Source organism: Geotrypetes seraphini, chromosome 6 (genome assembly GCF_902459505.1).
Source record: "Geotrypetes seraphini chromosome 6, aGeoSer1.1, whole genome shotgun sequence".
Taxonomy (NCBI): Eukaryota; Metazoa; Chordata; class Amphibia; order Gymnophiona; family Dermophiidae; genus Geotrypetes; species Geotrypetes seraphini.
In genome coordinates this window covers 85,733,462-85,756,933 of record NC_047089.1, presented here as the reverse complement: position 1 = coordinate 85,756,933, position 23,472 = coordinate 85,733,462, and the positions used below count along the sequence as shown (strand labels likewise).

General features: G+C 45.4%; 1 protein-coding gene across 2 annotated transcripts in view; it reads left to right on the top strand.

Moving 5' to 3' along the window:
- The window catches only part of BORA (BORA aurora kinase A activator), a 178,889-nt gene that overhangs the window by 11,104 nt on the left and 144,313 nt on the right, over positions 1 to 23,472 (top strand). For both annotated transcript variants that reach the window (XM_033948972.1, XM_033948971.1), the window contains exons 3-4: positions 4,616 to 4,827; positions 23,326 to 23,432. In XM_033948972.1, the coding sequence (XP_033804863.1) occupies positions 4,616 to 4,827; positions 23,326 to 23,432 (319 nt within the window). The remainder of the gene's footprint in view (positions 1 to 4,615; positions 4,828 to 23,325; positions 23,433 to 23,472) is intronic.

Here is a 23,472-nt window from a genome sequence, read left to right as displayed (position 1 = left end):
CAGCGGAAGCATATTTCAGTTTAGACTGGTGGTTGGAGCCTCAGTTTCTAACCAGAGATAGTTCCCCTTCGCATCTTTGCGTGGGTGATCCAGATGATGGACACCAGCCTATATGATTGGGGGGGGGGGGGGGGGGCGGGGGCATATAGTTAAGGGCGACCGGTGCAGGAACGCTGGTTCTCTTCTCAGAGGAAGTGGTTGATCAAACTTTGAGCCATCTGTCTGGCACTTCGGGCATTTAGGAGTGCACAGCTGAGCAAAGTGGTACGAGTTTTCTTGGACAGCGTATCGGTGGTAACATGTCAATCGTTAGGGGATTGCCAAGGGTGCTACTCCTGTGCTTGGAAGCCCAGATGCTGTTTCAATGGGCAGAGGCCCATCTTTTGGTGCTCTCTGGGGCATATGTGGCAGGAGTGGACAATGTGCAAGCAGATTTTTTCAGCTGGAAGATCCTAGATCCTGGGGATTGATCACTGTCTCAAGAAGTTTCACCTGCATTGTGAGTCAGTATGGGAGCCTGACACTAGATTTGGTGGCATAGGCGTCCCACAAGAAGGTGGCTCAGTTCTTTATTTGAAGTTGCAAGCCAGGAAGTGAAGGCCTGGGCACCGTGGTGGAAATGTGGCCAAAGGCAGGTCTTCTTTACGTCTTCCCTCTGTGACCTTTGATAGGCAGACTTCTGTGCAGGATCATGATGCACCAAGGGCTGCTAGTAGCACCAGATTGGCCGAGGTGACCGTGGTATGCAGACCTGGTCTGTCTGCAAAGGGACCAAGGTCTCGCGCTTCCATGTCATTCATGACTGCTCATGCAGGGCCCAATTGCCCTGTGGGATCCAGAACGATTTAGTCTTACGGCATGGCTTATGAGCGTGTGGTGCTAGCGTGCAAAGGCTATTCGGGTGAAGTGGTATGCATCCTTCTGAAATGTAGAAAGAAAGCCTGGAATTGTTTCCAAGCTTGGTGCACTCAGAGGAGTGAGGAATCTTCAGCAGTGTCCCCAGAAGAAATCTGTAGAGCAGCCTCTTGGTCCTCTCTCCATATGTTCATGAGATTTTACAGGGTGGACATTAGTGGTCAAAGAGAACTCTGTATTTGGATCATCTGTTTTGTCAGCAGGCTCATTTGTCCTGCCTTAAACTTAGGGTACTGCTGTGATACATCCCACAGGTTCAGGAATAAAGTACCTGTTGCACTAGAATACTCCTGGCGGTATTCTGTGTAAAAAATTTTAAAATTCTGCATATAGTATTTCAAAATTCTGCAAAGTTTTATTTGTAGTGTTTTGTGTAGAATTCTCCTATCCTGAGGCCCAAAATTCTTTCCTTTCTCAGGTTCTGGCTTCCTCAGTTTCCTCTCTCATTCCAACTGCAGTTCTGTTTCCCTCTAAATCCCACCCCTCTGTCGCTTGCACCCTTAATCCCCTCCTTGGCCCTATAGTGTGGCATCTCTTTCTCCACTGGCTAAGAATCTCTTCCTCCCTTCGTCTTTGTGCTCTAAATGACTACATGAACAGGCTACATACCCCTTCAGCTCTTTCTCTGTCTCTAGAGGAGGTCAAAGAAAGAACTATCAGACACAAAAGTGTAGTTTAAACATTCAAGGTTTTGGGAATTCTTGGCATCCTGCTAACTGGTAGGGAACCAACCAAGCATCTCTCCAAATTACAAGTGACTGGCCATTTTATTGAGATTATGACATCATTAATTCATTATTAAGCACACGTAGTTGGTCCATCTTCCAATTAAATTGTAATTGCTTCATTAAGATCCAATGATAACTTGCCTATTCCAGCAATGATAACTTGCCTATTCCAGCAATGATAACTTGCCTATTCCAGCAATGTTCTATTGGTTCTATTCAAGTCACATGGTTTCTGGTTAATCATATTTCATTAGTAATTTTCCCTAGCAACAAAAGTGACTCGGGTATCACATGCTATTGGTTTCACCCCTGTCAGCAAAAGAGGGAGTAACAACATGTTCACTTAGGATATAATGACCTAGGATTCATCTATTTCCCAATCTTGCAGGAAATAGCAGCTTGGACATCTATTTTAAAACTTTAACATTTCCTAACCAAGTAATATTATATGTATTAATGTCTTTCAGGTTCCTAGACAGGGGGTGTCTCATACCTATTAGTTATGCCACCACCCCTTATATCCTGCTTAATACAATTAGCGCTATCACCTCTAGCATCCATGTCCCCTCCTCACCCCCTCACAACTTGCAGTCCAAGATCCATGTCCCTTCCTTTCCCCTACTTGTAGTCCAGGATCCGTGTCCCCTTACTTCCCCCGTGCGTCTCCCTCTCTCACTCCCTCCCTCTGCCAGGTCGCCATCACTTCTCTTGTTCTAATTTATAGATTATTTATAAATATGTTAAATAGCACCAATCCCAGTACAAGTCCCTGCGGCACTCCACTATTTACCCTCCGCAACTGAGAAAATGGCCATTTAGTCCTACCCTCTGTTCAATAACCAATTCATAATCCACAACAGAACATTTCCTCCTATGATTTTAATTTTCTCAGGAGTCTTCACTTGAGGAATTTTGTCAAAAGCTTTCTGAAAATCTAGGTACACTATCAACAGGCTCACCTTTATCCACATGTCTATTCATTCCTTCAAAGAAGTTAAGCAAATTAGTGAGGCAAGACCTCCCTTGGATGAACCCATGCTGACTTTGTCCCATTAAACCATGCTTGACTGTGTTTCAGCATTTTAGTTTTGTGGCACAACTTTTTTTTTGAGTTTTTAGTTCTCATGGCACACAAACCAAATTTTGTATAATCACAACTCTAGTTACTTAAAGGAGTAGGAGCGTTCAATCTGACATGTGAATATGTGATACTAGCCATTCATAGGTGTTATATCAGCCCTTACTACCTGTATGTTTCCTTTGTCTTCTTATCAATTGAAGTGAAGGAAGGTGGGATGTCTGGAACATTGTTCTCTACTAACCACTATCGGAAGTAAATCAGTTCAGTTTTATGGTGGTAGTCCAGTGGATTCTGTCCATGAAAAATTGTAGTAATCTACTCTTGACATCTAAAAGCACTTTTTGCTATGTTAAAATATTTTTAGATTTAATGGAAAAGCCTTGTTGGTAATGCATCAGAGAAAAATCAAATATAGCCAACACAAACGAACTGTTCCTAACATATAAATTCTGTTTGGGAAATATTTTCAAGTCAGATTTTGTACTGGCTTCCAGAGTATCCAGTTTATTCCAGGAAGCATACAACTATTAGATCCCATAATAGTCACTACTGGAAATTAAAAGTGGGTTTTTTTTCCCTACATTTTTGATTGAAGAGAAAAAGGCTGGAACAGCTAGAGAGGGGCTTTTTGATCTACCCACATCACATTCATTCCCTTCAATCTCTGAATGACATAAGGAGAGGTGTGGATTAAGAAGACAGAGTGGCTTTTTTTTGGTTTTTTCTGTACCAGGCTTCCCACCTCCCTTTCTTGTCTTAGCATTTAGTCTGGAAGGCAATGGGGTAAGAATAGGATAGAAACATAAACACATGAAGGCAGATAAAGGCCAAATGGCCCATCCAATCTGCCCATCCACAGCATCCACTATCTCCTCCTCTCCATAAGAGATCCCACGTGCCCATCCCATCTTTCTTGAACTCTAGGGTACTATCTGGTAGAAATGGATGTGCCATGAATCCTTGGTTAGCCATTCCTCTGGCTGTTGGCACCAAAGACTTTCACAACACACTGTGTTATAGGGTAGCACAGATTATCAGGGCATGAATATAGCAAGTGCAAAGGTTTGTATTTTCAGTCAGTACAGTTTACTTCCAGGATCATTATGGGTTCTTTTGCTAAGCTATGACAAAAACTGACCTAAGCACACTTTAATGTGAGTCTTTCCTATGTGCTAAGATAATTTATACCAGAGTTGTAGAATGACAGATTTTCTAATTTTTAAAATTAATGGCCATGCACTAATGTTGCCATTAGTGTGCAGCCATTAATTAAAAAAAAAAAAAAAAAAAGTACTGCTTGGGCTCATACTGCCATCCATTTTGAAGGCAGGAAGAGCTCACTTGGTAATCCTGCGCTAAAGTGAATATGTTTGTTTAGCGCAGGAACACCCAATCTTTGCCCTTGACATAACATCCATTCCCCCCCCAAAAAAATTGCAATTTTTTTTGGGGGGCGGGCTCCGATTAGTATATGATAATTTGTCAGTTACCACAGGACACCTGAGCATTTCCCACCATTTTAAGCTGAATTAGTCTGACATTAATGTCTAATATAATTTGGTAAGAGGGCCCCTGTATGGTTCTTTCTTACGTCTGTGTTGGGTTGTACTTCCTGTAACCACTAGGTCTTCTGACTCTTTATCATTCCATGCTTTCTAAAACTGCTGAGCTTTTGCAAAGATGTGAGACAAGATAAATATTAAAAGTCAGCAATCGGATCAAGAAATAGGTGAATTTATTTGACGTAACCTGGTTGTTGATGCTATTTTTTTAAACTTTCTTTAATTGTAGGAATTGCCTTTTTTGTGGATTCAGTATTGTTTTGGGATTTGAGAAATGGTTTAACCCAACATTAGATAAATAATGTTTTGTTTTGTTTTTTTGATCCTAGGATCTGGATCTTTCACATTAAAGGATCTTTTGGAGAGTGAATACAGGAGATCTGCAATGGCAGATATTAAAGAAGCTCGATTACAAATAACACCTGAGACTCCTGGGCGAGCCACTGTCCTCAATCCATTTGAAAGTCCAAGTGATTACTATAGTCTACAAGACCCAATTTTTTCTAGTCCTACTATTTTTAAATCATCAAAGTCATCCTTGGTAAGATTTTGTCTAGTGCTCTGAACTTCCTCCATTGGAGTATATCTGAGCATCCCCTTATCCTATCATGCTCTAGTTGATGGGATTCAGTTTCCCAATGTCCTATCATTTATTGATTCATGAAGGAGCTTTTTTGTGTCAAATCATCTTTATAGCAACCTCCTATAGTTTGGGCTTTCAATTTTTTTATCTCTTCATTTCTTATGAATCTGCCATTTAAGCAAAGGAATCTTCACTCAAGCATGTTACCTGAAAAATGCTTTCTAGTAGCAGTTATCCCCACTAGAAAAATAAGGGAACTGCAAGCCTTAGTTACCTATGAATCATATACTTCAGTTTCATCACAACAAAATGTTTCTTTGAGTTCATCCCATGTTCTTATTTGGTGCTTCCTAAGTTCTTTCAAAACCACATAAGAATATATTTGAGAAATTCCATCCATTGTCTGATTTGCAAATGAGCTATTGCTTACCTCTTTTAAAAGAACTGAATCTTATTTGCTCTGGTGGGAGGTCATGTAGCTCCCAAAGGGGTTTTTTTTTTTGTGTGTATGGGGGAAGGGTGGATGCGTGGGTTGAGAGAGAGGTTGGGGGTAGTTTGGGTATTTTGGAGAGTGTGTAGAGCAGGGGTGCCCACACTTTTTGGGCTTGCGAGCTACTTTTAAAATGACCAAGTTAAAATGATCTACCAACAATAAAATTTAAAAAAAACACAAAGCACACTGTACACATAGAAAACGTTAATTATCATTCCTATTCCAGGGTTTTTCAAAGAGGTCAAGCAGATGACTCTATGCACTATCACCTCAGTAACAACCATACAAAAATAGACAAATATACCCCCCTCCCTTTTTACTAAACCACGATAGCAGTTTTAGCGCAGGGAGCTGCGCTGAATGCCCAGCGCTGCTCTCGACGCTCAAAGGCTCCCTGTGCTAAAAACCTCTATTGTGGTTTAGTAAAAGGGGACCTTAGTGTAAAATATAGACAGCAGATATAAATTCAGACACATTTTGATCACTAAATTTAAAATAAAATAATTTTTCCTACCTTGTCTGGTGATTTCATGAGTCTCTGGTTGCACTTTCTTCTTCTGACTGTGCATCCAATCTTTCTTCCCTTCTTTTAGCCTGTATGCTTCCTCTCCTCCAGACCTCATTCCCTCCCCCAACTTTTCCTTCTTCTCTCCCTTCCCTTTCTTTCTCTCTGCCTCCCTTTCTTTTTTTCTGTTTCTCTTCTTTCCTTCTGTCTCCCTGCCTGCCCTTTTTCTTTCTTTCTCCCTGCCCTCCCCCAAGCCACTGCCACTGCCAACGGGGACCAAACTGCCATCGGACCAGGACCCAAACTGCCACCAATAACAGGCCCGAAAGCCGATGCCGCCCCAAGCTGTCCCTACTTCGGCCGACCAGCATCGCAATCGACCTATTGGGGGAAATGCTGCCGGGTCCTGCCTTCGCGGAAACAGAAAGTAGGCAGGACCCGGCAGCAAGAAGAGGAAATGCTTCACTAACCTGTCTCCCGCCTTAGCCCGTAGCGAACACTTGCTTCAGGGCTCTCAACATGTGCGTGCCGGCCTCCCCCCCCCCCCCCCCCCCGGACATAACTTCCGGTTTTGGAGAGAAGAGAAGCCGGCACGTTAGAGCCCGGAGCATAAGTTCGCTACGGGCTGAAATCTACAATCCGGGTTTTTTTCAAATGTTCAGCAGCCGCGGCAGCAGATGACAGCTGGGCGGACCGCCCAGCTAAAAGGCCCTAGGGAGAACACAGAGGAAGGCTGATCGACCCAGTAGATCAGGACGGCAACACGAGTCTAGCGATCGACTCAAGTTGCCTTCCTGAGCTACTGGTCGATCGCGATCGACGTGTTGGGCACCCCTGGTGTAGAGAGTTTGGGTGATGGTTGATACTGGGTTAAAGTTTGTTTCCTATAATGTTAGAGGACTTGGTTCACTCTATAAGCGTAGAGCCATTTTCCGGGAATTAGTGAGGTGATGTGCTGATTTCTGTTTTCTGCAGGAAACTCATCTAACTAGTGAGTGGTTAGTTCGTGATCCTCAGTACCTGGGAGCTTGGTGGGCCTCTCGGGTGGGGGTTTCTAAGAAGTGTGATGTGGACATTTTGTTTGCTAGAAATCTTGCTGTTAAAGAACATAAAACATAAAGTACAGTGAAACCTCGGTTTGCGAGTAACCCGGTTTGCAAGTGTTTTGCAAGACGAGCAAAACACTCAGCAAACTTGTCTCGTGAAACGAGTGTTGACTCGCTATACAAGCTCTCACTATGGTGGCCCAGGGGTTGGTACCTGCCTGTGGGTGCAGCAGCCCTTGCAGCATGGTGGTTTCCTTTCCCCGGGGTCCCCGTGCGGCTCTCCTCCCTCTTCGGCCGATGCCTCTGCCGTCCACCAACGCCTCCCGGCTTCTGATTCAAGCTGGCTGCCATCCTCCAGATGCATGCGCTGGACCTCTGAACTCCCCCGTCAAGCCGGCGCCGCTCCAACAACACGCGCACCATGTACAAGCATGCAGGATGTCCTGCGTGCTTGTACGTGGAGACCCAGCAGCTTCAATATCATTTACAACTTCTAAAACAAAGGCTTTTTGAATTTAATAATAAAGCCTGTAAGCTAGTTGCCCACAGGTTGCAAGCTCAGCAGGTTCAGAATAATAGTTTTGTGCTTAAGGCCGAAGATGGCATCCTAGTTTGTTCTGAAGATAAGCTTCGGGAGCGCTGCTTCTGCTATTACCAGACTTTGTATGCGGTTCCTTAGACTTTGATGCTTATTTGGGGTCCCTTTGTTTGAGTACTATTGAGTCTTCTGATATACCATTCTTGGATTGCCTGGTTATTTTGATAGAGGCTTAACAGGCTCTTAGATCTATGAAACCTAGCGAGTCCCCTGGTTGGATGGCTTTACAGTGAAATTTTATAAACTGTTTCAGGAGCCCTTGCTGCCATCCCTATTACAGCTTTTTAACTCGCTGGAGGAGTGGTCCCAATTACCTTATTTTATGCGATTGGTGGGCTTTACAGTCCTACATAAGATGGGTAAGGATCCTCTTTCCGGTGCCTCGAATCGGCCCATCTTGCTTTTGGGATTGGACAATAAGATTTTTGCCCGCATTTTGGTTAATAGACTGAACTGGGTTCCCAGACTTATCCACCTGGATCAGTCGGGTTTTATTTAGGGTCGTCATATGGGTGATAATATTCAATGGCTGTTGGACCTGCGGGAGAAGATGTTGCAGCAAGGTAGGCCCTGATTTGTGTGGCGTGTTTGAGGGCTGCCTTTCCATTTTGCTGGGTCTGTACAGCTCTGCAATATCTGGGAATTTATTTCAGCCCCCCCAGGGACCTCTATGTTTGATCTCAACTACCTCCCAGTTTTTTTGAAAATGCAGTGCGATTTGGCTCACTGGCGGGGGTCTTTCTTTTTATTGGTTAGGGAGAGTAGTGATTATTAAAATGCTGGTTTTGCCTCAATTTTTTGTTTCTATTTCAGGCTTTGCCCATCTGGGTGGATAGGAAAGTATTATCAGGCCGCTCAATTGCGAGCGGTGTTGGAAGCAATGGGTTGATATTGAACAGGTGGGCTTAGGTTTGAATGCTCTGCTTCATCATCTTTGGGTCTGCCCGGGAAAATGTTGGGGGATCCTAAATGGAATCTAATCTAATCTAATCCTTAGGTTTGTATACCGCATCATCTCCACGTTCGTAGAGCTCGACGCGGTTTACAGTAGGAGAAATAGGAAGGAACTACAACAGAAGGTTAGAGGAAGAAGTGTGAAGAAAATTTAGAGGACTTGGGATGCCAAGATATAAGAGTTTCCTAATTTCGGTATGCATGACTTTGGCTCTGGCGAGAGACCTGGATACTCCTTTTTGGAGGACCGGGCATATTCGTGGTATACCCCTTTGCTTTTTAATTGGGTACTTTCCCCGGGTAGAGAGAGAATGTGTGTGTGGTTTGGGCAAGTAAGGGGTTGGTTTGCGCGGGGCAATTTTTGGATCTTCCCTTTGAGTAGTTCTGAGGTTTGGGGAGTTGTAGGCCCAGTTTGTCTTGGAGTCCAGTGATCTTTATCCTTATCTTCATGTTAAGCACTATATCCATAGCTCTGGGTTGTTAGATTTGCTGCAAGGAAATACCCAGTTTGAACATTTCCTGGGCTCTGTTTCATCAAAAGTGGCTATTTCTGGGATTTATCAATGCTTAACATCTAGACGGGGAGTGCTTTCCTTATATATAGCAGCGTGGGAGGGGGACTTGGAGAGATCTTTTTCCTTGGTTGATTGGACCACCACTTGGCGCCATACGACGTCCTCGGGTATGGCTACGGTTCTAGTGGATAATGGTTTTAAAGTGCTGATGAGGTGGTGGCATACCCCGTTCATTTTGAGAAATGGGAAAGGGGCATTGGTTTGTGTTGGAGGGGCTGTGGGGAGAGGGTGACTTATTTCCACATGTGGTGGGGCTTTCATGTGGTGTGGGGTTACTGGGGTTCAACCTGACTATTTGGGAAAATTATTTGTTTCTTACAGGCCTACTCGTAATTTGCGTTCGTCTTCTGCTCATCAATTGACTTTGCCTCTGGTTCACTTAGTGCGATTAGCTTCAACACGTAACTCTGCTTTTTCTTGCATCTGTTCCTAGCTTATGGAACTCTCTTCCACTTGTGATTTGCTCTGAGCTTATGTAAAATTCAGATCAATGGTTAAAATTCATCTCTTTGGCCTAGCATTTCCTTGAAAATATTGGGAGTAGAGTCCTCTCTTTGGCAACTATTTAGACTTTAATTTTTGGATTTGATTTTCTTCTTTTTGCTTTTCAATGTTTTAATGGCATTCCGTTCTCTTTTTATTATTTGTAAACCGTGCTGTTGCTAAACTGAAGTGCGGTCAAAAATTTTAATAAACATAAACATTATCCTCTATTTTAGGGTGACGGATAGATCCCCAGCCTACATTGGTGTTTCTCCATCTTTTTCCCCTCAATTTTGTTGAGGAGGAAGAGACTTTCTGTAAGTTGTTGATGGCTGCAGCTTGGCTGGTGCCGCAGCCTCCTGATTATGCTAAGGTGCTTTGTAAGCTGGATGACTAGTTTATTCTGTACTATCACTATCTTATTGCCTGTAAATATAATAGAATGGGGCAATTTGCCCAGGTATGGTGCTGTTTTGATCACTGGAAACAACTATTTGTTCTGTAAGGGTCATGGGGAGGGGATGGGGGACCTTTGCTGAGTTAGCTCTTTATCGTTGAGCAGGGAGCACTGAAGAAACCCTGTGCTCCTGCTTCCTTTGTTGTGCATTTTAGAGCTCTTCTGTTCATGTATGTTTTCCTTCTGTTTTAATAAAAATTAACTGAAAAAAATAATAAAAGAACTGAATGTATCAAATTCTGTGCAGGTGTTTTGCTACCAGAATTAAAAATGTGTCCTGTATTCAATTCTGTTATGAGCAAATGGATTCCTAGGTACTTCTCTGACTAGTCATGTGAAATCTTATCAAACCAAAGCCATTGCAGTGTGCTTTACTGGATACTACACTGAAAGCAGCAACTTGGTTCTAGCATATTATTACCTAACGCTACTGTTTGGAACAGTCCACAATCTGAGATTGCATTTTACTCATGGGAGAGTTCTGTACAATGCAGAATTTGCGATTCTTTACTTCCTGTGAAGAATTTTGCAGAAGCAGCAGTAACAATCCAATGGCTTGGCCTCCTTCCTGCAGTCAACAGGAAGAGGTGCGCAATGGCACATCAGGCCGCATCCTCCTCCTTTGCTATTCTAGTCCCAACTACTCCTTTAATCTGCACAGCTGTACAAAAGCCTCAGTAGTTCAATGCAATTGAGCCTAGAACGGCAAAGTGGGAGGATGTGGTGCTCTGCTATCTCTTGCTGTGTCTTTGGGGGGAGGGGTCTGAAGAAACATGGATGGGATGTATGTGCCTCGGTGGTTGGGGGGAGAGGGGAGTGGGGTGTGATTGAGGGTTTGTGCTTGGGGTGCAGGAACCTTGAGGATGGATATAAGTTGGATCTTGCTGGGAGCTAAGAGAGAACAGGGTGACCAGGGGCTGGAGCAATGAATGCTGAGGGATGGGGTGAAAACTATAGAAAATGAACTTTTTTTTTTAGAGAGGAAGTAAGATAAAGGAGAAAAGTGGGATGTATTTGGCTCCCGTTTCCACTGCCCCTTCTCCATGGGGATCTTATAGAGAGGAGAAGAAGATATAAGCTAAGAAAGAGCAGTTGAAATCTGAACAAGAAATTAGAATGACACAGGAAAAAAATGTCACCATCCTTGTGAGCTCTGTCCCAGTCTCTGCCCCATTTCTGCTCCATCCCTGCAAACCATCTGATCCCATCCACACAAGCCTCAAATAGTTTTATACTGAACCTATTTTATTAAAGTATAAAAAGAAACAATATTATCCCAGGACAAGCAGGCAGCATATTCTTTACGCATGGGTGACGTCACCGACGGAGCCCCGGTACGGACCTTTTTAACTAGAAAGTTCTAGTTGGCCGCACCGCGCATGCGCGAGTGCCTTCCCGCCCGACGGAGGAGTGCGTTGTCCCCAGTTTCTTCGTTTCCGCGGAGCGAAGAAGACGCGTGTATTTCAACGATCGTTGAATCTAACTTTTTGCCTTCCCGCTCGCGATTTTCTCTTATTTTTTCTCTTTTGCCCTTTGGGTTTTTTCTTATTTCATTCTTAAAAAAAAAAATAAAAATTTTTTTTTCTTTTTTTACTTTGTTTTCGATCCAGCCCCGGCGGGACCTGTTGTCACCATACAGGCCTCCGGGTTTGATTTTGCGGAGGCCGTGTTTCCATTCATGCCCCCGCAGCCGGGTTTTAAGAAGTGCCAGCAGTGTGCACGCCCGATCTCCCTCACTGACCCACACAATTGGTGCCTACAGTGTTTGGGTCCTGAGCATCGGGCGGACTCCTGCACCCGCTGTGCCACTCTTAAAAAACGTACTCTGAAGAATCGACAAATCCAGCAGAACATCCTCTTCGGCACCGCATCTGCTATGGAGCCGATTCCCTCGACTACGGTACCGCCAAAATCGGCACCCACCACTTCGACGACGCCCGATCCTTCATCGGCGTCGTTGGCGCCAGGTAAGCCGGCTAAGAAGCCTTCCACCTCCCTTGAGCGCCCTCCGGCCACAGTGGCGACACCGGCCCTACCGGCTTCACGCCGACCCCGGAAACGCTCCGCCCCGATCTCGGTGAGTGCCTCGTCAACGGCCTCCTCATCGCGTGGAGCGGCACCTAAGGAACCGAAGCAGAAACAAGCGGTTCCGGTGCAACCCCTGGATGACCGCATCGCGACCATCCTCCAAGACAAATTACATGAACAGCTGCAGCAACAACTCCAGCACCTTTTACCGACCCTCCTGGCACCGCTCCTTTCGGTACCAGACCGGCCCGAGCCTCGTGCCGTCCAACCGGTATCCACCCCATCGGTGCCCCTTAACTCTTCCATGCCGATTCTCTCGGCTGAACACCTTCGTGCCCACCCCGTAGGTCATACCCACGCTGATGCCGATCCTCCTCGGTACCAGGCGGGGCACCGGTCCTCCCCGGACCGAGACCGGCACCGTTCTTCCCGGGACCGTGACCAGCACCGATCTTCCTCTCCCGGTAATGTCTCGGTGCGCTCTGGCAAGTCTCTGTCTAAGACCCACCATACTGAGCCTTCCACCCCGATATCTCGACATGCGCACACTGATGTCAAGGACCCGGACCTATGGGAAGACTCCCCTCCCGGTACCGAGGAGGACGCATCGTCATCGGACGAGGAGCCCTCAGCGCCCGATACCACTTCTAAGCCTGAGCAATCCTCCTTCTCAAGGTTCCTCAGGGAGATGTCAGTGGCTCTCTCTATCCCTCTAGAGTCTGACTCCAAAAAATCCCAGGCCTTTCTGGAGGCCTTGGATTTTGAACAGCCTCCCAAGGAGTTTCTCAAGTTACCCGTACATGACATACTACGGGAAACTTTTTATAAAAACTGGGAGAGCCCACTCATCGTCCCCGGGGCCCCCCGTAAGCTGGATAGCCTTTACAGGGTCATCCCAATCCCTGGTTTTGCCTCAGCTGCCCCATGAGTCTCTCCTGGTTGAGTCTACCTTGAAGAAAACTCAGGACTCCAGTGTTTATGCCTCCACCCCTCCTGGCAGAGAAGGCAAGACGATGGACAAGTTTGGCAAGCGCCTTTATCAAAACTCAATGCTGGCCAACAGGGCGAACAATTACACATTTCATTTCTCATTTTACATGAAACATCTGGTACAACAACTGTCCGCCCTTCAAAAATACATTCCGGAACGCAAGGTTCCACTCTTCCAGCAGCAAATTTCCAGCCTTCTTCAACTGCGGAAATTTATGGTGCGCTCTATTTATGATTCCTTTGAGCTCACCTCCCGTGCATCTGCCATGGCCGTTGCCATGCGCCGCCTGGCTTGGTTGAGGGTATCTGATTTGGACATCAACCACCAAGACCGCCTAGCCAACGCTCCCTGTCTTGGGGATGAACTTTTTGGGGAGTCCCTAGACTCAACCACCCAGAAGCTCTCGGCCCATGAGACCAGATGGGACACTCTTGTTAAACCTAAGAAAAAGGCCCCACCTACTCGCTCTTACAGACCACAGTCCTCGTATCAGTGCAGGTTCTCTGCCAGACCCCTTAATCCGCCTTCACAGCAACCTCGGCGGCCCCGTCAGCAACATCAACACACTCAGGCTCGTTCTCAGTCTAGTCAACCTGCCAAGCCTCTCCCTCCTTCGAAACCCTCTCAGCCCTTTTGACTTCTCTCTCCAGGGCATAGCCAGTCTTCCTCCCTCGTTGCCTCTTCCTCAACCAATCGGAGGACGTCTACAAATCTTCCTCAGCCGTTGGGAGGTCATCACATCAGACCAATGGGTCCTCAACATCATCCGCCACGGCTACTCTCTCAACTTCCAGACTCTTCCACCAAACAATCCTCCCGTAGAGTCTGCTTCTCACCCCCCCAAAAAACCCCTCCTCCTGAGGGAGGTTCAATCCCTCCTTCTTCTCAATGCCATCGAAGAGGTGCCCCCGGCCCAACGGGGTCAGGGATTCTACTCCCGCTACTTCCTGGTTCCCAAGAAGACAGGAGACCTTCGTCCCATCCTTGATCTCAGGGACCTCAACAAGTGTCTGGTCAAGGAGAAGTTCAGAATGCTCTCCCTTGCCACGCTGTACCCTCTTCTCTCTCAACACGACTGGCCATGTTCCCTAGACCTCAAAGAGGCCTACACTCACATCCCAATCAATCCGACTTCACGTCGCTACCTACGGTTTCAGATACAGCACCGTCACTATCAGTACAAAGTGCTACCTTTTGGCCTCGCTTCATCGCCCAGGGTGTTCACCAAGTGCCTTATTGTGGTGGCGGCCTTCCTCAGGTCTCACAACCTCCAGGTGTTCCCCTACTTGGACGATTGGTTGGTGAAAGCTCCTACGTCGCCGCTTGTGCTACAAGCCACTCATCACACCATCTCGCTCCTCCATCTCCTAGGGTTCAAGATCAACTACCCCAAGTCGCATCTGCTTCCTACACAGCGACTTCAGTTCATTGGAGCAGTTCTCGACACCACACTAATGAGGGCTTTTCTCCCCTCCGATCGTCAACGGACCCTGCTCCACCTCTGTCGTCAGGTGCTCCTTCATCACTCCATTCCTGCCCGACAGATGATGGTCCTCCTGGGCCACATGGCCTCCACGGTACATGTGCTTCTTCTGGCACGACTCCACCTCAGGACACCTCAATGGACTCTTGCCAACCAATGGTCGCAGACCACGGATCTTCTTTCTCATCCCATCTCTGTGACATCGTCTCTTCAGCAATCTCTTCAATGGTGGTTGAACTCCTCAAATCTTTCCAGGGGTCTACTCTTTCATCTACCCCCTCACTCCATGATCATAACCACGGATGCCTCCCCCTATGCGTGGGGAGCTCACCTAGGGGATCTACGCACCCAGGGACTCTGGACCCCTCAGGAGCGTCAACATCACATCAATTTCCTAGAACTCAGAGCCATGTTCTATGCTCTCAAAGCCTTCCAGCACCTTCTCTACCCTCAGGTTCTTCTCCTGTGCACAGACAATCCAAGTCGCCATGTACTACATAAACAAACAAGGCGGCACCGGATCTCGCCTCCTTTGTCAGGAGGCTCTCCGCATCTGGACATGGGCCACGGCCCGCAATCTCTTCCTCAAGGCTGTCTATATCCAGGGCGAACAGAACTCCCTGGCCGACAATCTCAGCCGCATCCTTCAACCTCACGAGTGGACTCTGGACCCTTCAACACTCCACTCCATCTTTGCTCGCTGGGGCACTCCGCAGGTGGACCTCTTTGCAGCGCCTCACAACCATCAGCTGCCCCAGTTCTGTTCCAGACTCTTCTCTCCTCATCGTCTGACCCCAGATGCATTCCTGCTCGACTGGACGGATCGGTTCCTCTATGCCTTTCCTCCACTACCTCTGATGTTGCGGACGTTAGCCAAACTCCGCAGGGACAGGGCCACCATGATTCTCATCGCCCCTCGGTGGCCTCGCCAACACTGGTTCTCCCTCCTGCTTCAGCTCAGCTCCAGGGAGCCCATTCCTCTTCCTGTGTTTCCTACTCTACTTACGCAGCAACGTCATTCTCTACTGCATCCCAATCTGTCTTCGCTCCACCTGACAGCTTGGTTTCTCTCGGGCTGACCTCTCCAGAGAATCTGTCTCAGCCTGTCCGTCGCATTTTGGATGCCTCCAGGAAACCGGCCACCCTCCAGTGTTACCATCAGAAGTGGACCAGGTTCTCCTCTTGGTGTCTACTGCATCATCACGATCCCACCTCATTAGCGGTGGAAACTGTACTGGACTATTTGCTCTCTCTGTCCGACGCTGGCCTCAAGTCTACCTCAATCAGAGTCCACCTCAGTGCCATCACTGCGTTTCATGAGCCTATCCTCGGAAAACCTCTCACGGCTCATCCACTGATTTCCCGGTTCATGAGAGGCCTCTTCAATGTCAAACCACCTCTGAAGCCTCCTCCTGTCGTCTGGGACCTGAATGTTGTTTTATCAGCCCTCATGAAACCCCCTTTTGAGCCTCTTGCCACAACTTCGCTCAAACTTCTAACATGGAAGGTGCTTTTCCTCATTGCCATCACCTCTGCCAGGAGGGTTAGTGAGATGCATGCACTGGTCGCCGATCCACCGTTCACTGTTTTTCACCATGACAAGGTGGTTCTGCGTACCCATCCTAAATTCCTTCCCAAGGTGGTCTCGGCTTTTCACCTCAACCAGTCCATTGTGTTGCCTGTCTTTTTCCCTAAACCCCATTCTCATCCTGGGGAACAGGCATTGCACACGCTGGATTGTAAGCGTGCCCTGGCATACTATCTTGACCGTACCAGGGCTCACCGCTCGTCCCCCTCAGCTCTTTCTGACCTTCGATCCTAACCGTCTGGGCCGTCCTGTCTCTAAACGGACGCTTTCCAACTGGCTTGCTGCCTGCATTGCCTTCTGTTATGCTCGGGCCGGTCTCTCACTGGAAGGTGCTATCACGGCCCACAGAGTCAGAGCTATGGCTGCTTCTGTGGCTTTTCTCCGTTCCACACCCATCGAGGAAATCTGCAAGGCTGCAACTTGGTCCTCAGTTCACACGTTCACTACTCACTACTGTCTGGATGCCTTCTCCAGACGGGATGGACACTTCGGCCAATCTGTGTTACAAAATTTATTTTCCTAATGGCCAACCATCCCTCCTCCCCCCTCTGTTAGCTTGGAGGTCACCCATGCGTAAAGAATATGCTGCCTGCTTGTCCTGGGATAAAGCACAGTTACTTACCATAACAGGTGTTATCCAGGGACAGCAGGCAGATATTCTTACGTCCCACCCGCCTCCCCGGGTTGGCTTCTTAGCTGGCTTATCTTAACTGGGGACCACGCACTCCTCCGTCGGGCGGGAAGGCACTCGCGCATGCGCGGTGCGGCCAACTAGAACTTTCTAGTTAAAAAGGTCCGTACCGGGGCTCCGTCGGTGACGTCACCCATGCGTAAAGAATATCTGCCTGCTGTCCCTGGATAACACCTGTTACGGTAAGTAACTGTGCTTTTCTGTACAATTGTCATTTTATAAATCAAAGTTCTGGCTACCAAACTAGAGGCAGTGATCTTCAGCTGGCAAGGTGGTTTATAAATATTTATCAACACAACTAATATACTACTTTATCATAAAGCAAAAAAAAGAAAAGGAAGTAATTTTTTTCTTCCTTTTGTTGTCTGATTTCTGCTTTCCTCATCTTCTCATCATTCTATTCCTTCCATCCACTGTCTGCCTGCTCTATTGCTATGCTTCTACCAGGAACAGTGCCTCTCCCTTCCATCTTTCCCTCCACACACATCCTCCCCGATTGGTCTGGCAATACCTTTATTTTGCCGCTCCCCCACCTCTGATACTATTTACAATTTCTGGAGATAAAATGGTGACAGAAGAAAGGCCCCACGTTAAGAACTCACAAAATCTCCCATTTCTAAGTATATAGACAAGTAAAAGGTAAAAAACACTAATCTAAACTAATATCCGTTTTGGAGGAGTTCCATCCCCACCCCTTTTGTCTTTCTTTTTTCCTTTCAACATGGACTAAAAAAAAAAAAAAAGCTTGATTACTAAGGGGTCCTTTTATCTAGCGGGGTTAGCGCGTCGGACATTTCATCACGCGCTAACACCCACGGCAAGCAAAAAAACTAACTCCTGGTCAATGGATCGACTAGCGCGGCAGGCGGTTTAACGTGCGGTATTCCGCGCGTTAAACCCCTACCTCGCCTTGATAAAAGGACCCCTAAATATATTGTTTTCTGGCTTTTTTTCATTGCTTTTCTTATCTAATGTTTTGAGATGTAAAACTTAAATGTGAGTGAAAAAGGTACCAAATGTGGGGTATAAACTGCATAATCCTGCAAAATTTCAGCATTGGGTTTACTAATTAACCCACCTCCCCTTTTTACTAAGCCACAATAGAGGTTTTTACCGCGGCCTGGTCGGAGCATTTAGCGCCCCAGGTTGCAGTAAAAAACCTCTAACATGGCTTTGTAAAAGAGAACTTAAGTCCTTCAAAAAATTTTGAAATATTTATCAATAATAATTTTTAAAAATGTAATTAAACCCAGAAATCATATACTCCAATCAAGATACTTGCAGTTTTTAGGTTGAAGAACATAAAAATCAAAGTTGTGAAAAAAATGCATTGTCCTTTTCTACTGACCCTATAGTATAGAAACAATGATGGCATATAAAGTCCAAATGGCCCATCTAGTTTGCCCATCCGCATTAACCATTATCTCTTTCTCTGTACCTATCCCAGGCCCTCTTGAATTCAAACACAGTATCTTTACAACACTTCAATAAAGAAAGTTGCCCCTCTAAACTTTTATAACCTTTATCTCTTATTTGTAACCCCACTTTTGATACCTTTTCACTCGGGATAGAAACCATTTAAAAAAAAAAATAAAAATACATACACTGTAGGTATAGCTAAATAGCTCAGTTTTACTACTCATTCTGGATGAGTAGGGTCCAGAAATATGATTCCTTAGCAACAGCAGCAGATAAACCCAGAGACCAATGGGATAGCACACATCTACCAGCAGGTAACTGTCCTTCTTATTTGGGCCTCTGCTGTGCTGCAAGTGTCTAGTAGTGGCATAGGATATATATGCCTAAAGGTAGTACAGTAAAGTATCGACTAGAGAAGGTCTTAAAGTGTTTTGACCCACAGACCTCAGAAATGCCTTGGTGTATGTTCAATTCTCTTTAAAGAACATACAAGCCAGAAACGGCATCCATAGTCGTCATAGGTCACTATATTATTATTTAAGTTTTAATTTGTTTAATAACTTATATAAATATTTTAGATATTTTAGATATCAAAAAGTACTCATCTTATCTTTCATCTACGCGGGTGGGGGTAGTGACCTATGACGACTATGGATGCCGTTTCTGGCTTGTATGTTCTTTAAAGAGAATTGAACATACACCAAGGCATTTCTGAGGTCTGTGGGTCAAAACACTTTAAGACCTTCTCTAGTCGATACTTTACTGTTTGAAATTTTGGAGAGGTTTAAAATATAGGAGCCTGATACTATTGATTTGTAAAGGTAGTACAAACAGTTTTCAAGTTCGGGCTGTCTCTCTGGGCATAATGACACTTCGCATCTTCCTGCGGCCAGGACTCTCTTTCTCTATTTCTGAGGGGGCCTGGACTTCAGATTTCCATTCTTATCACGCTGGTTTCTCCTGTCACCATTTTCTCATTGCACATGCTAGACGGACCCCCAACCAGACAGGAAGGGCTGTACAGCTCCTTCTAACCTGGAGCGGAGGAGCACGCGCTATGTGGCTGTTAGCCTCATCCCTGAAGCTCTCATTAGTGATGTGAGCTTTGTCTGATACTTGTTAGGATGCTGTTGTTTTCCACGGGGAGGTAGATGCAGCATCTTGATTGCGTCTAGTACGTATTCACTTTAAAGGACATACGTATTTCGCTCATGTTGTATGGAGTTAGTACTGTTTTCATGGTTCCAGTATACTCCTCTTTACATTGTGAACCTTGATTTATCCTAGGAGAGTTTTTTTTCTTCTTACAGATCCTACAGTTCTCATCCTGCCGTTCCCTTCTGCACTTCATTCTGAGGGGATCTTGACTTCTTCCAATGACTCTTCAGGCTTTCTCATAAGGGGGAAGACGCTATAATGTCAGGCTGTGAACATTTTTTCAGGATGCTTTCAACTTTGCATCCTCCTCAAGTTTCCGGTTCGTTCTTGGAGTCTCTATGTTTTGTGTTTCCCTTTTTAAGTGTTACTGGTCCTCAGGGCAGTTCTTCAGGAACTAAGGGACGTTGTTCCACTTACTGTATGGTGCCTAAGACGGGGGCATTGGGCAGGCTGGATCCCATTCTGCTGAATTAGTTTCTCAGGGTTACACATTGCTGCAGAAAAACTGGGAGAATATTTACACTTTCACTATGGACTCCGAATTGGCACTAGGTTTGCTTGCCTCTCTTAGAGCAGCACTTTTGGTTTTGGCACATGCCATTTCGTCTACCCAAGGCTTCACGAACATTTTAGAAAATGTGGGCAGTGGTACTGTTTTGGCACTATCAGGCGATTCACCTACTTTCTTGACTGACTGCTTGATTCGGACATCTTCCAGTCGGGCCATTTGACTCGCATGAAAAGGGTGGTTTCTTTTCCTCAGTTCTTTGGACGTGAATCTTTGAATTTGCACAGCGCTCTTTTCTCCTGTACTATATATAGGTATATTGGGGAGATGTTTTTATTTATATAGGAGAGAAATGTGTTTCTTCCCAGAGACTAGGGCGATGGGTCACAGTCTCAGGTGTGCATTCTTCTTCGGTCACCATAACCAAGAGTATGGGATTCTGTACAGGTTCTAGGATCCATGTTGCTGACTCCACTGGGAACTTCGACTTGCTTTCCCATTATAAAGCTACAGCAGTCGCTTTTGTTCTGGTGGTTCCCGGTATCTCAGGGCTGCAATTATTTGGTAGGCTCCTCAAGCATCGCTCTGTATGATTTGGTGGATCAGCGAGATTTCTTTTTTCAAAGGCATGCCTCAGTCTTTGCTGGACTAGCTCATGGTCACCAAACATCCGGAGCTGTCGGGTTGGGGGGCTCGGTGCCTTCCATCCTCAGCTCCAGGAGTCTGGTCTTAAGAGGCGACTCAGTACTTGTTCATTCTTCTACTCTGGAGCATGGTCAGGCTACTGTTTCTGGAGCTTCAGACCATTCTTCCAGAATGATGCTGAAGGTCTTTTCAGTCAGTATTATGATGGGGGTATTTCTCTACAGCCTGGACAGTAGGTGATGTACTCAGTTGGCGAGTAAAGTTATGGTTCTGCTTCAATGGGTGGACCCTCATCTTCTTCTTCTGTTGGCGGATCATTTTACAGGTCAGGAACAGAGTTTGGATAGACTTTCTCTCCCCGAAATATGAGCATGGCCCATTTATTGTACTGTGCACTGTGTACACTCTAGAAAGTTTAAATGTTAGTAATAGTGAAATCTTCTACATCCTGGATATTGAGAATTTTGGCTCAGGCGTTTCAGCTCTTTGTATGGAAGTGAGATCTCCTAGACCTAGATCTCATGGCCTCGTCTCGAAATTCTAAGCTTCCTAGCTTCTTTGGCGGGCACAGGGAGTGGGAGTCAGAGGGGGTAGCAGCATGGCTTCTTTCTCGCCTCTAGTTTCTCTTTTTTCAGTATTTTCCCCTGGCTGATGATGGCTTGGATTTGCCATCTGAAGCTCACTTTCAGAGCACAGTATTTGTAGAATCTCTGGATTGGCTGTGCCATCCTTGCTATGCGGATCTGATGAGTCTTTCGACAGCCGGACTGTTGAGTTTCCTGGTATCTCCGGATTTGCTCACCTGATCAACATGGATATTCGTACTACTTTGCTATTACGACCTAGCTTTTGAAAAGTCATGGCTGACGTGTAAGGGTTATGCGAAGCAGTTGTTTCTTCTCTTATCCAGGCGATACAGACGACTTTACCTGTAGCTTCTGCTTCCTTTTGGAGGTTTTTCCTTTCTTGGGTACTTCTCAACATTTGAACCCTTCCAGAATTCTTTTTTGGCACAGGTGTATTGCCAAGGGCATAGCATTCAATTCTCTTCAGCTTCAAGTGCCATTCTTAGCTTGTTACAAGGGCTAGGTATCTTGCTCTTCGCTTACTTCTCAGCTTCATGTAGTTCAATTCCTAAACAGAGTACGGTATATGCATACACCTCTTAGAAAGCCCTGTCAGGAGTACAGTCTTAAGGTACTTTTTTGCAGTTTACCAAAGGCTTCATTTCATCCTTGTGTTTTGAGACTCTAAAAGGCTGTGCTGTTGAACACGGGGTTTCTTGTGGCCATGACTTCAGCTCGGCGGTTTTCTGAGTTGCAGGCCTTGTTCAGGGATTCCTATTTCTGATTTACAAAATCTGGGGTGTCAGTTCGGACGGTACCACAATTTCTTTCTAAGGAGGTGTCATCCTTTCTTTTAGGACACTCTCTTTTCCTTCCTTCTTCCTGGGAGGAGAAATGGGGAGACATGCTTTTATTCAATGATTTTTTGATAGTGCGTAGCATTCTCCGCGAGCTAGATTTCTAACGACTTTTAGTTGTTTAGATCACCTTTTTGTATTATTCAAGGGACACCTCAAACGTATGGCGGCGTCCAAAGCCTCCATCGCTCGATGGGTCCAGGAGGACATTCTTTACGCTTGCTTGATGGCAGGGAAACGGTTGGCGACAGAACTTCATGACCATTTCGCCAGAGCGATGATTACTTCTTGGACTCGGTCCAGAGGTTTTTTCCTTGGTGGAGTTTTGTCTCGCGGCTACTTGGTCTTCCGAGAGTGCTTTATCTCAGCATTACCGGTTGGATGTGGGGGCGCATGCGGTGGATGCGTTTAGTGCTTCGGTTGTTGCGGAGGTGGCATTTGCTTCCCACCCAGATTGAGGATTGCTTTGCTACATCCCATTGGTCTCTGGATTCATCTGCTGCTATTGTTAAGGAAGGAAAAATTATGTTCTTACCTGTTAATTTTCTTTCCTTTAGACGCAGCAGATGAATCCAGAGCCCCACCCTTTCTGGATATTGTCTGTCGGTTTTTTCTTTTGCAACTTTTGAAGTTTGTTATTATTGATGGTTGTATTCTGTATTATTTATTGCCTTTTGAGATTTGTTATGGGAAAGAAGTTTTTTACATTCTGTGCCTATTGATGGTTACGGATGCTTGGGCAAGGAGCTATTCTGAAGATATAGGAGGAGTGCCAGCCAATAGGACCACCTGTTAATCAGTTTCTCTATCTCCACTTGCTGGTAGATGTGTGCTATCCCATTGGTCTTTGGATTCATCTGCTGCGTCTAAAGGAAAGAAAATTAATAGGTAAGAACATAATTTTTCTGTCAGCATGATAACCAGAGGATACATTTGCAGTGAAATCATATTTTGTTTTTAATATCAGATGGTTATAGATTGGAACATATTAACTGTTGCTATAGTTAATTAAGCTAATAGAAAATGCTAGAATAGAATAAAATTGCTGTGTAATGGGAGTCTTTTAAAATATTTTTTGTTCAGGACAATAGGAAAACCATGCTAATGTGAAAGAAGAAAATTTTCATCTGGATGTATAATACTTTGGTTTGCGTCTTTTTCCTCTTTTAAAAATAAATTTAGAGGAACATCTACTAAATATTTGCATGTTTGCAGCAGGGCCCATAAAAATAGAATAAGTCCTGTTTCAGATGACCCATGCAGATCTTTAGAAAAAAAAACCCTCCCCTGTGTATTAATTCAATTTCTATTTCAAATAAGCATTCATGTTGTGTCTTTGAATTTGAAAATCTTATACCCAATGAATCATTGCTTTGCTTCTGTATATGTCTCACTGTGAAATTTTATTTAGACACCAGGAAAATTTCAATGGTCCATTGATGAACTTGCTAAGATTAACCCTGTGGAAATTGATTCAGAAGATATTCATCGCCAGGCATTATATCTGAGCCATACCAAGTAAGATGTCTGTTGACCTCACATTATTGAACCTCATTCT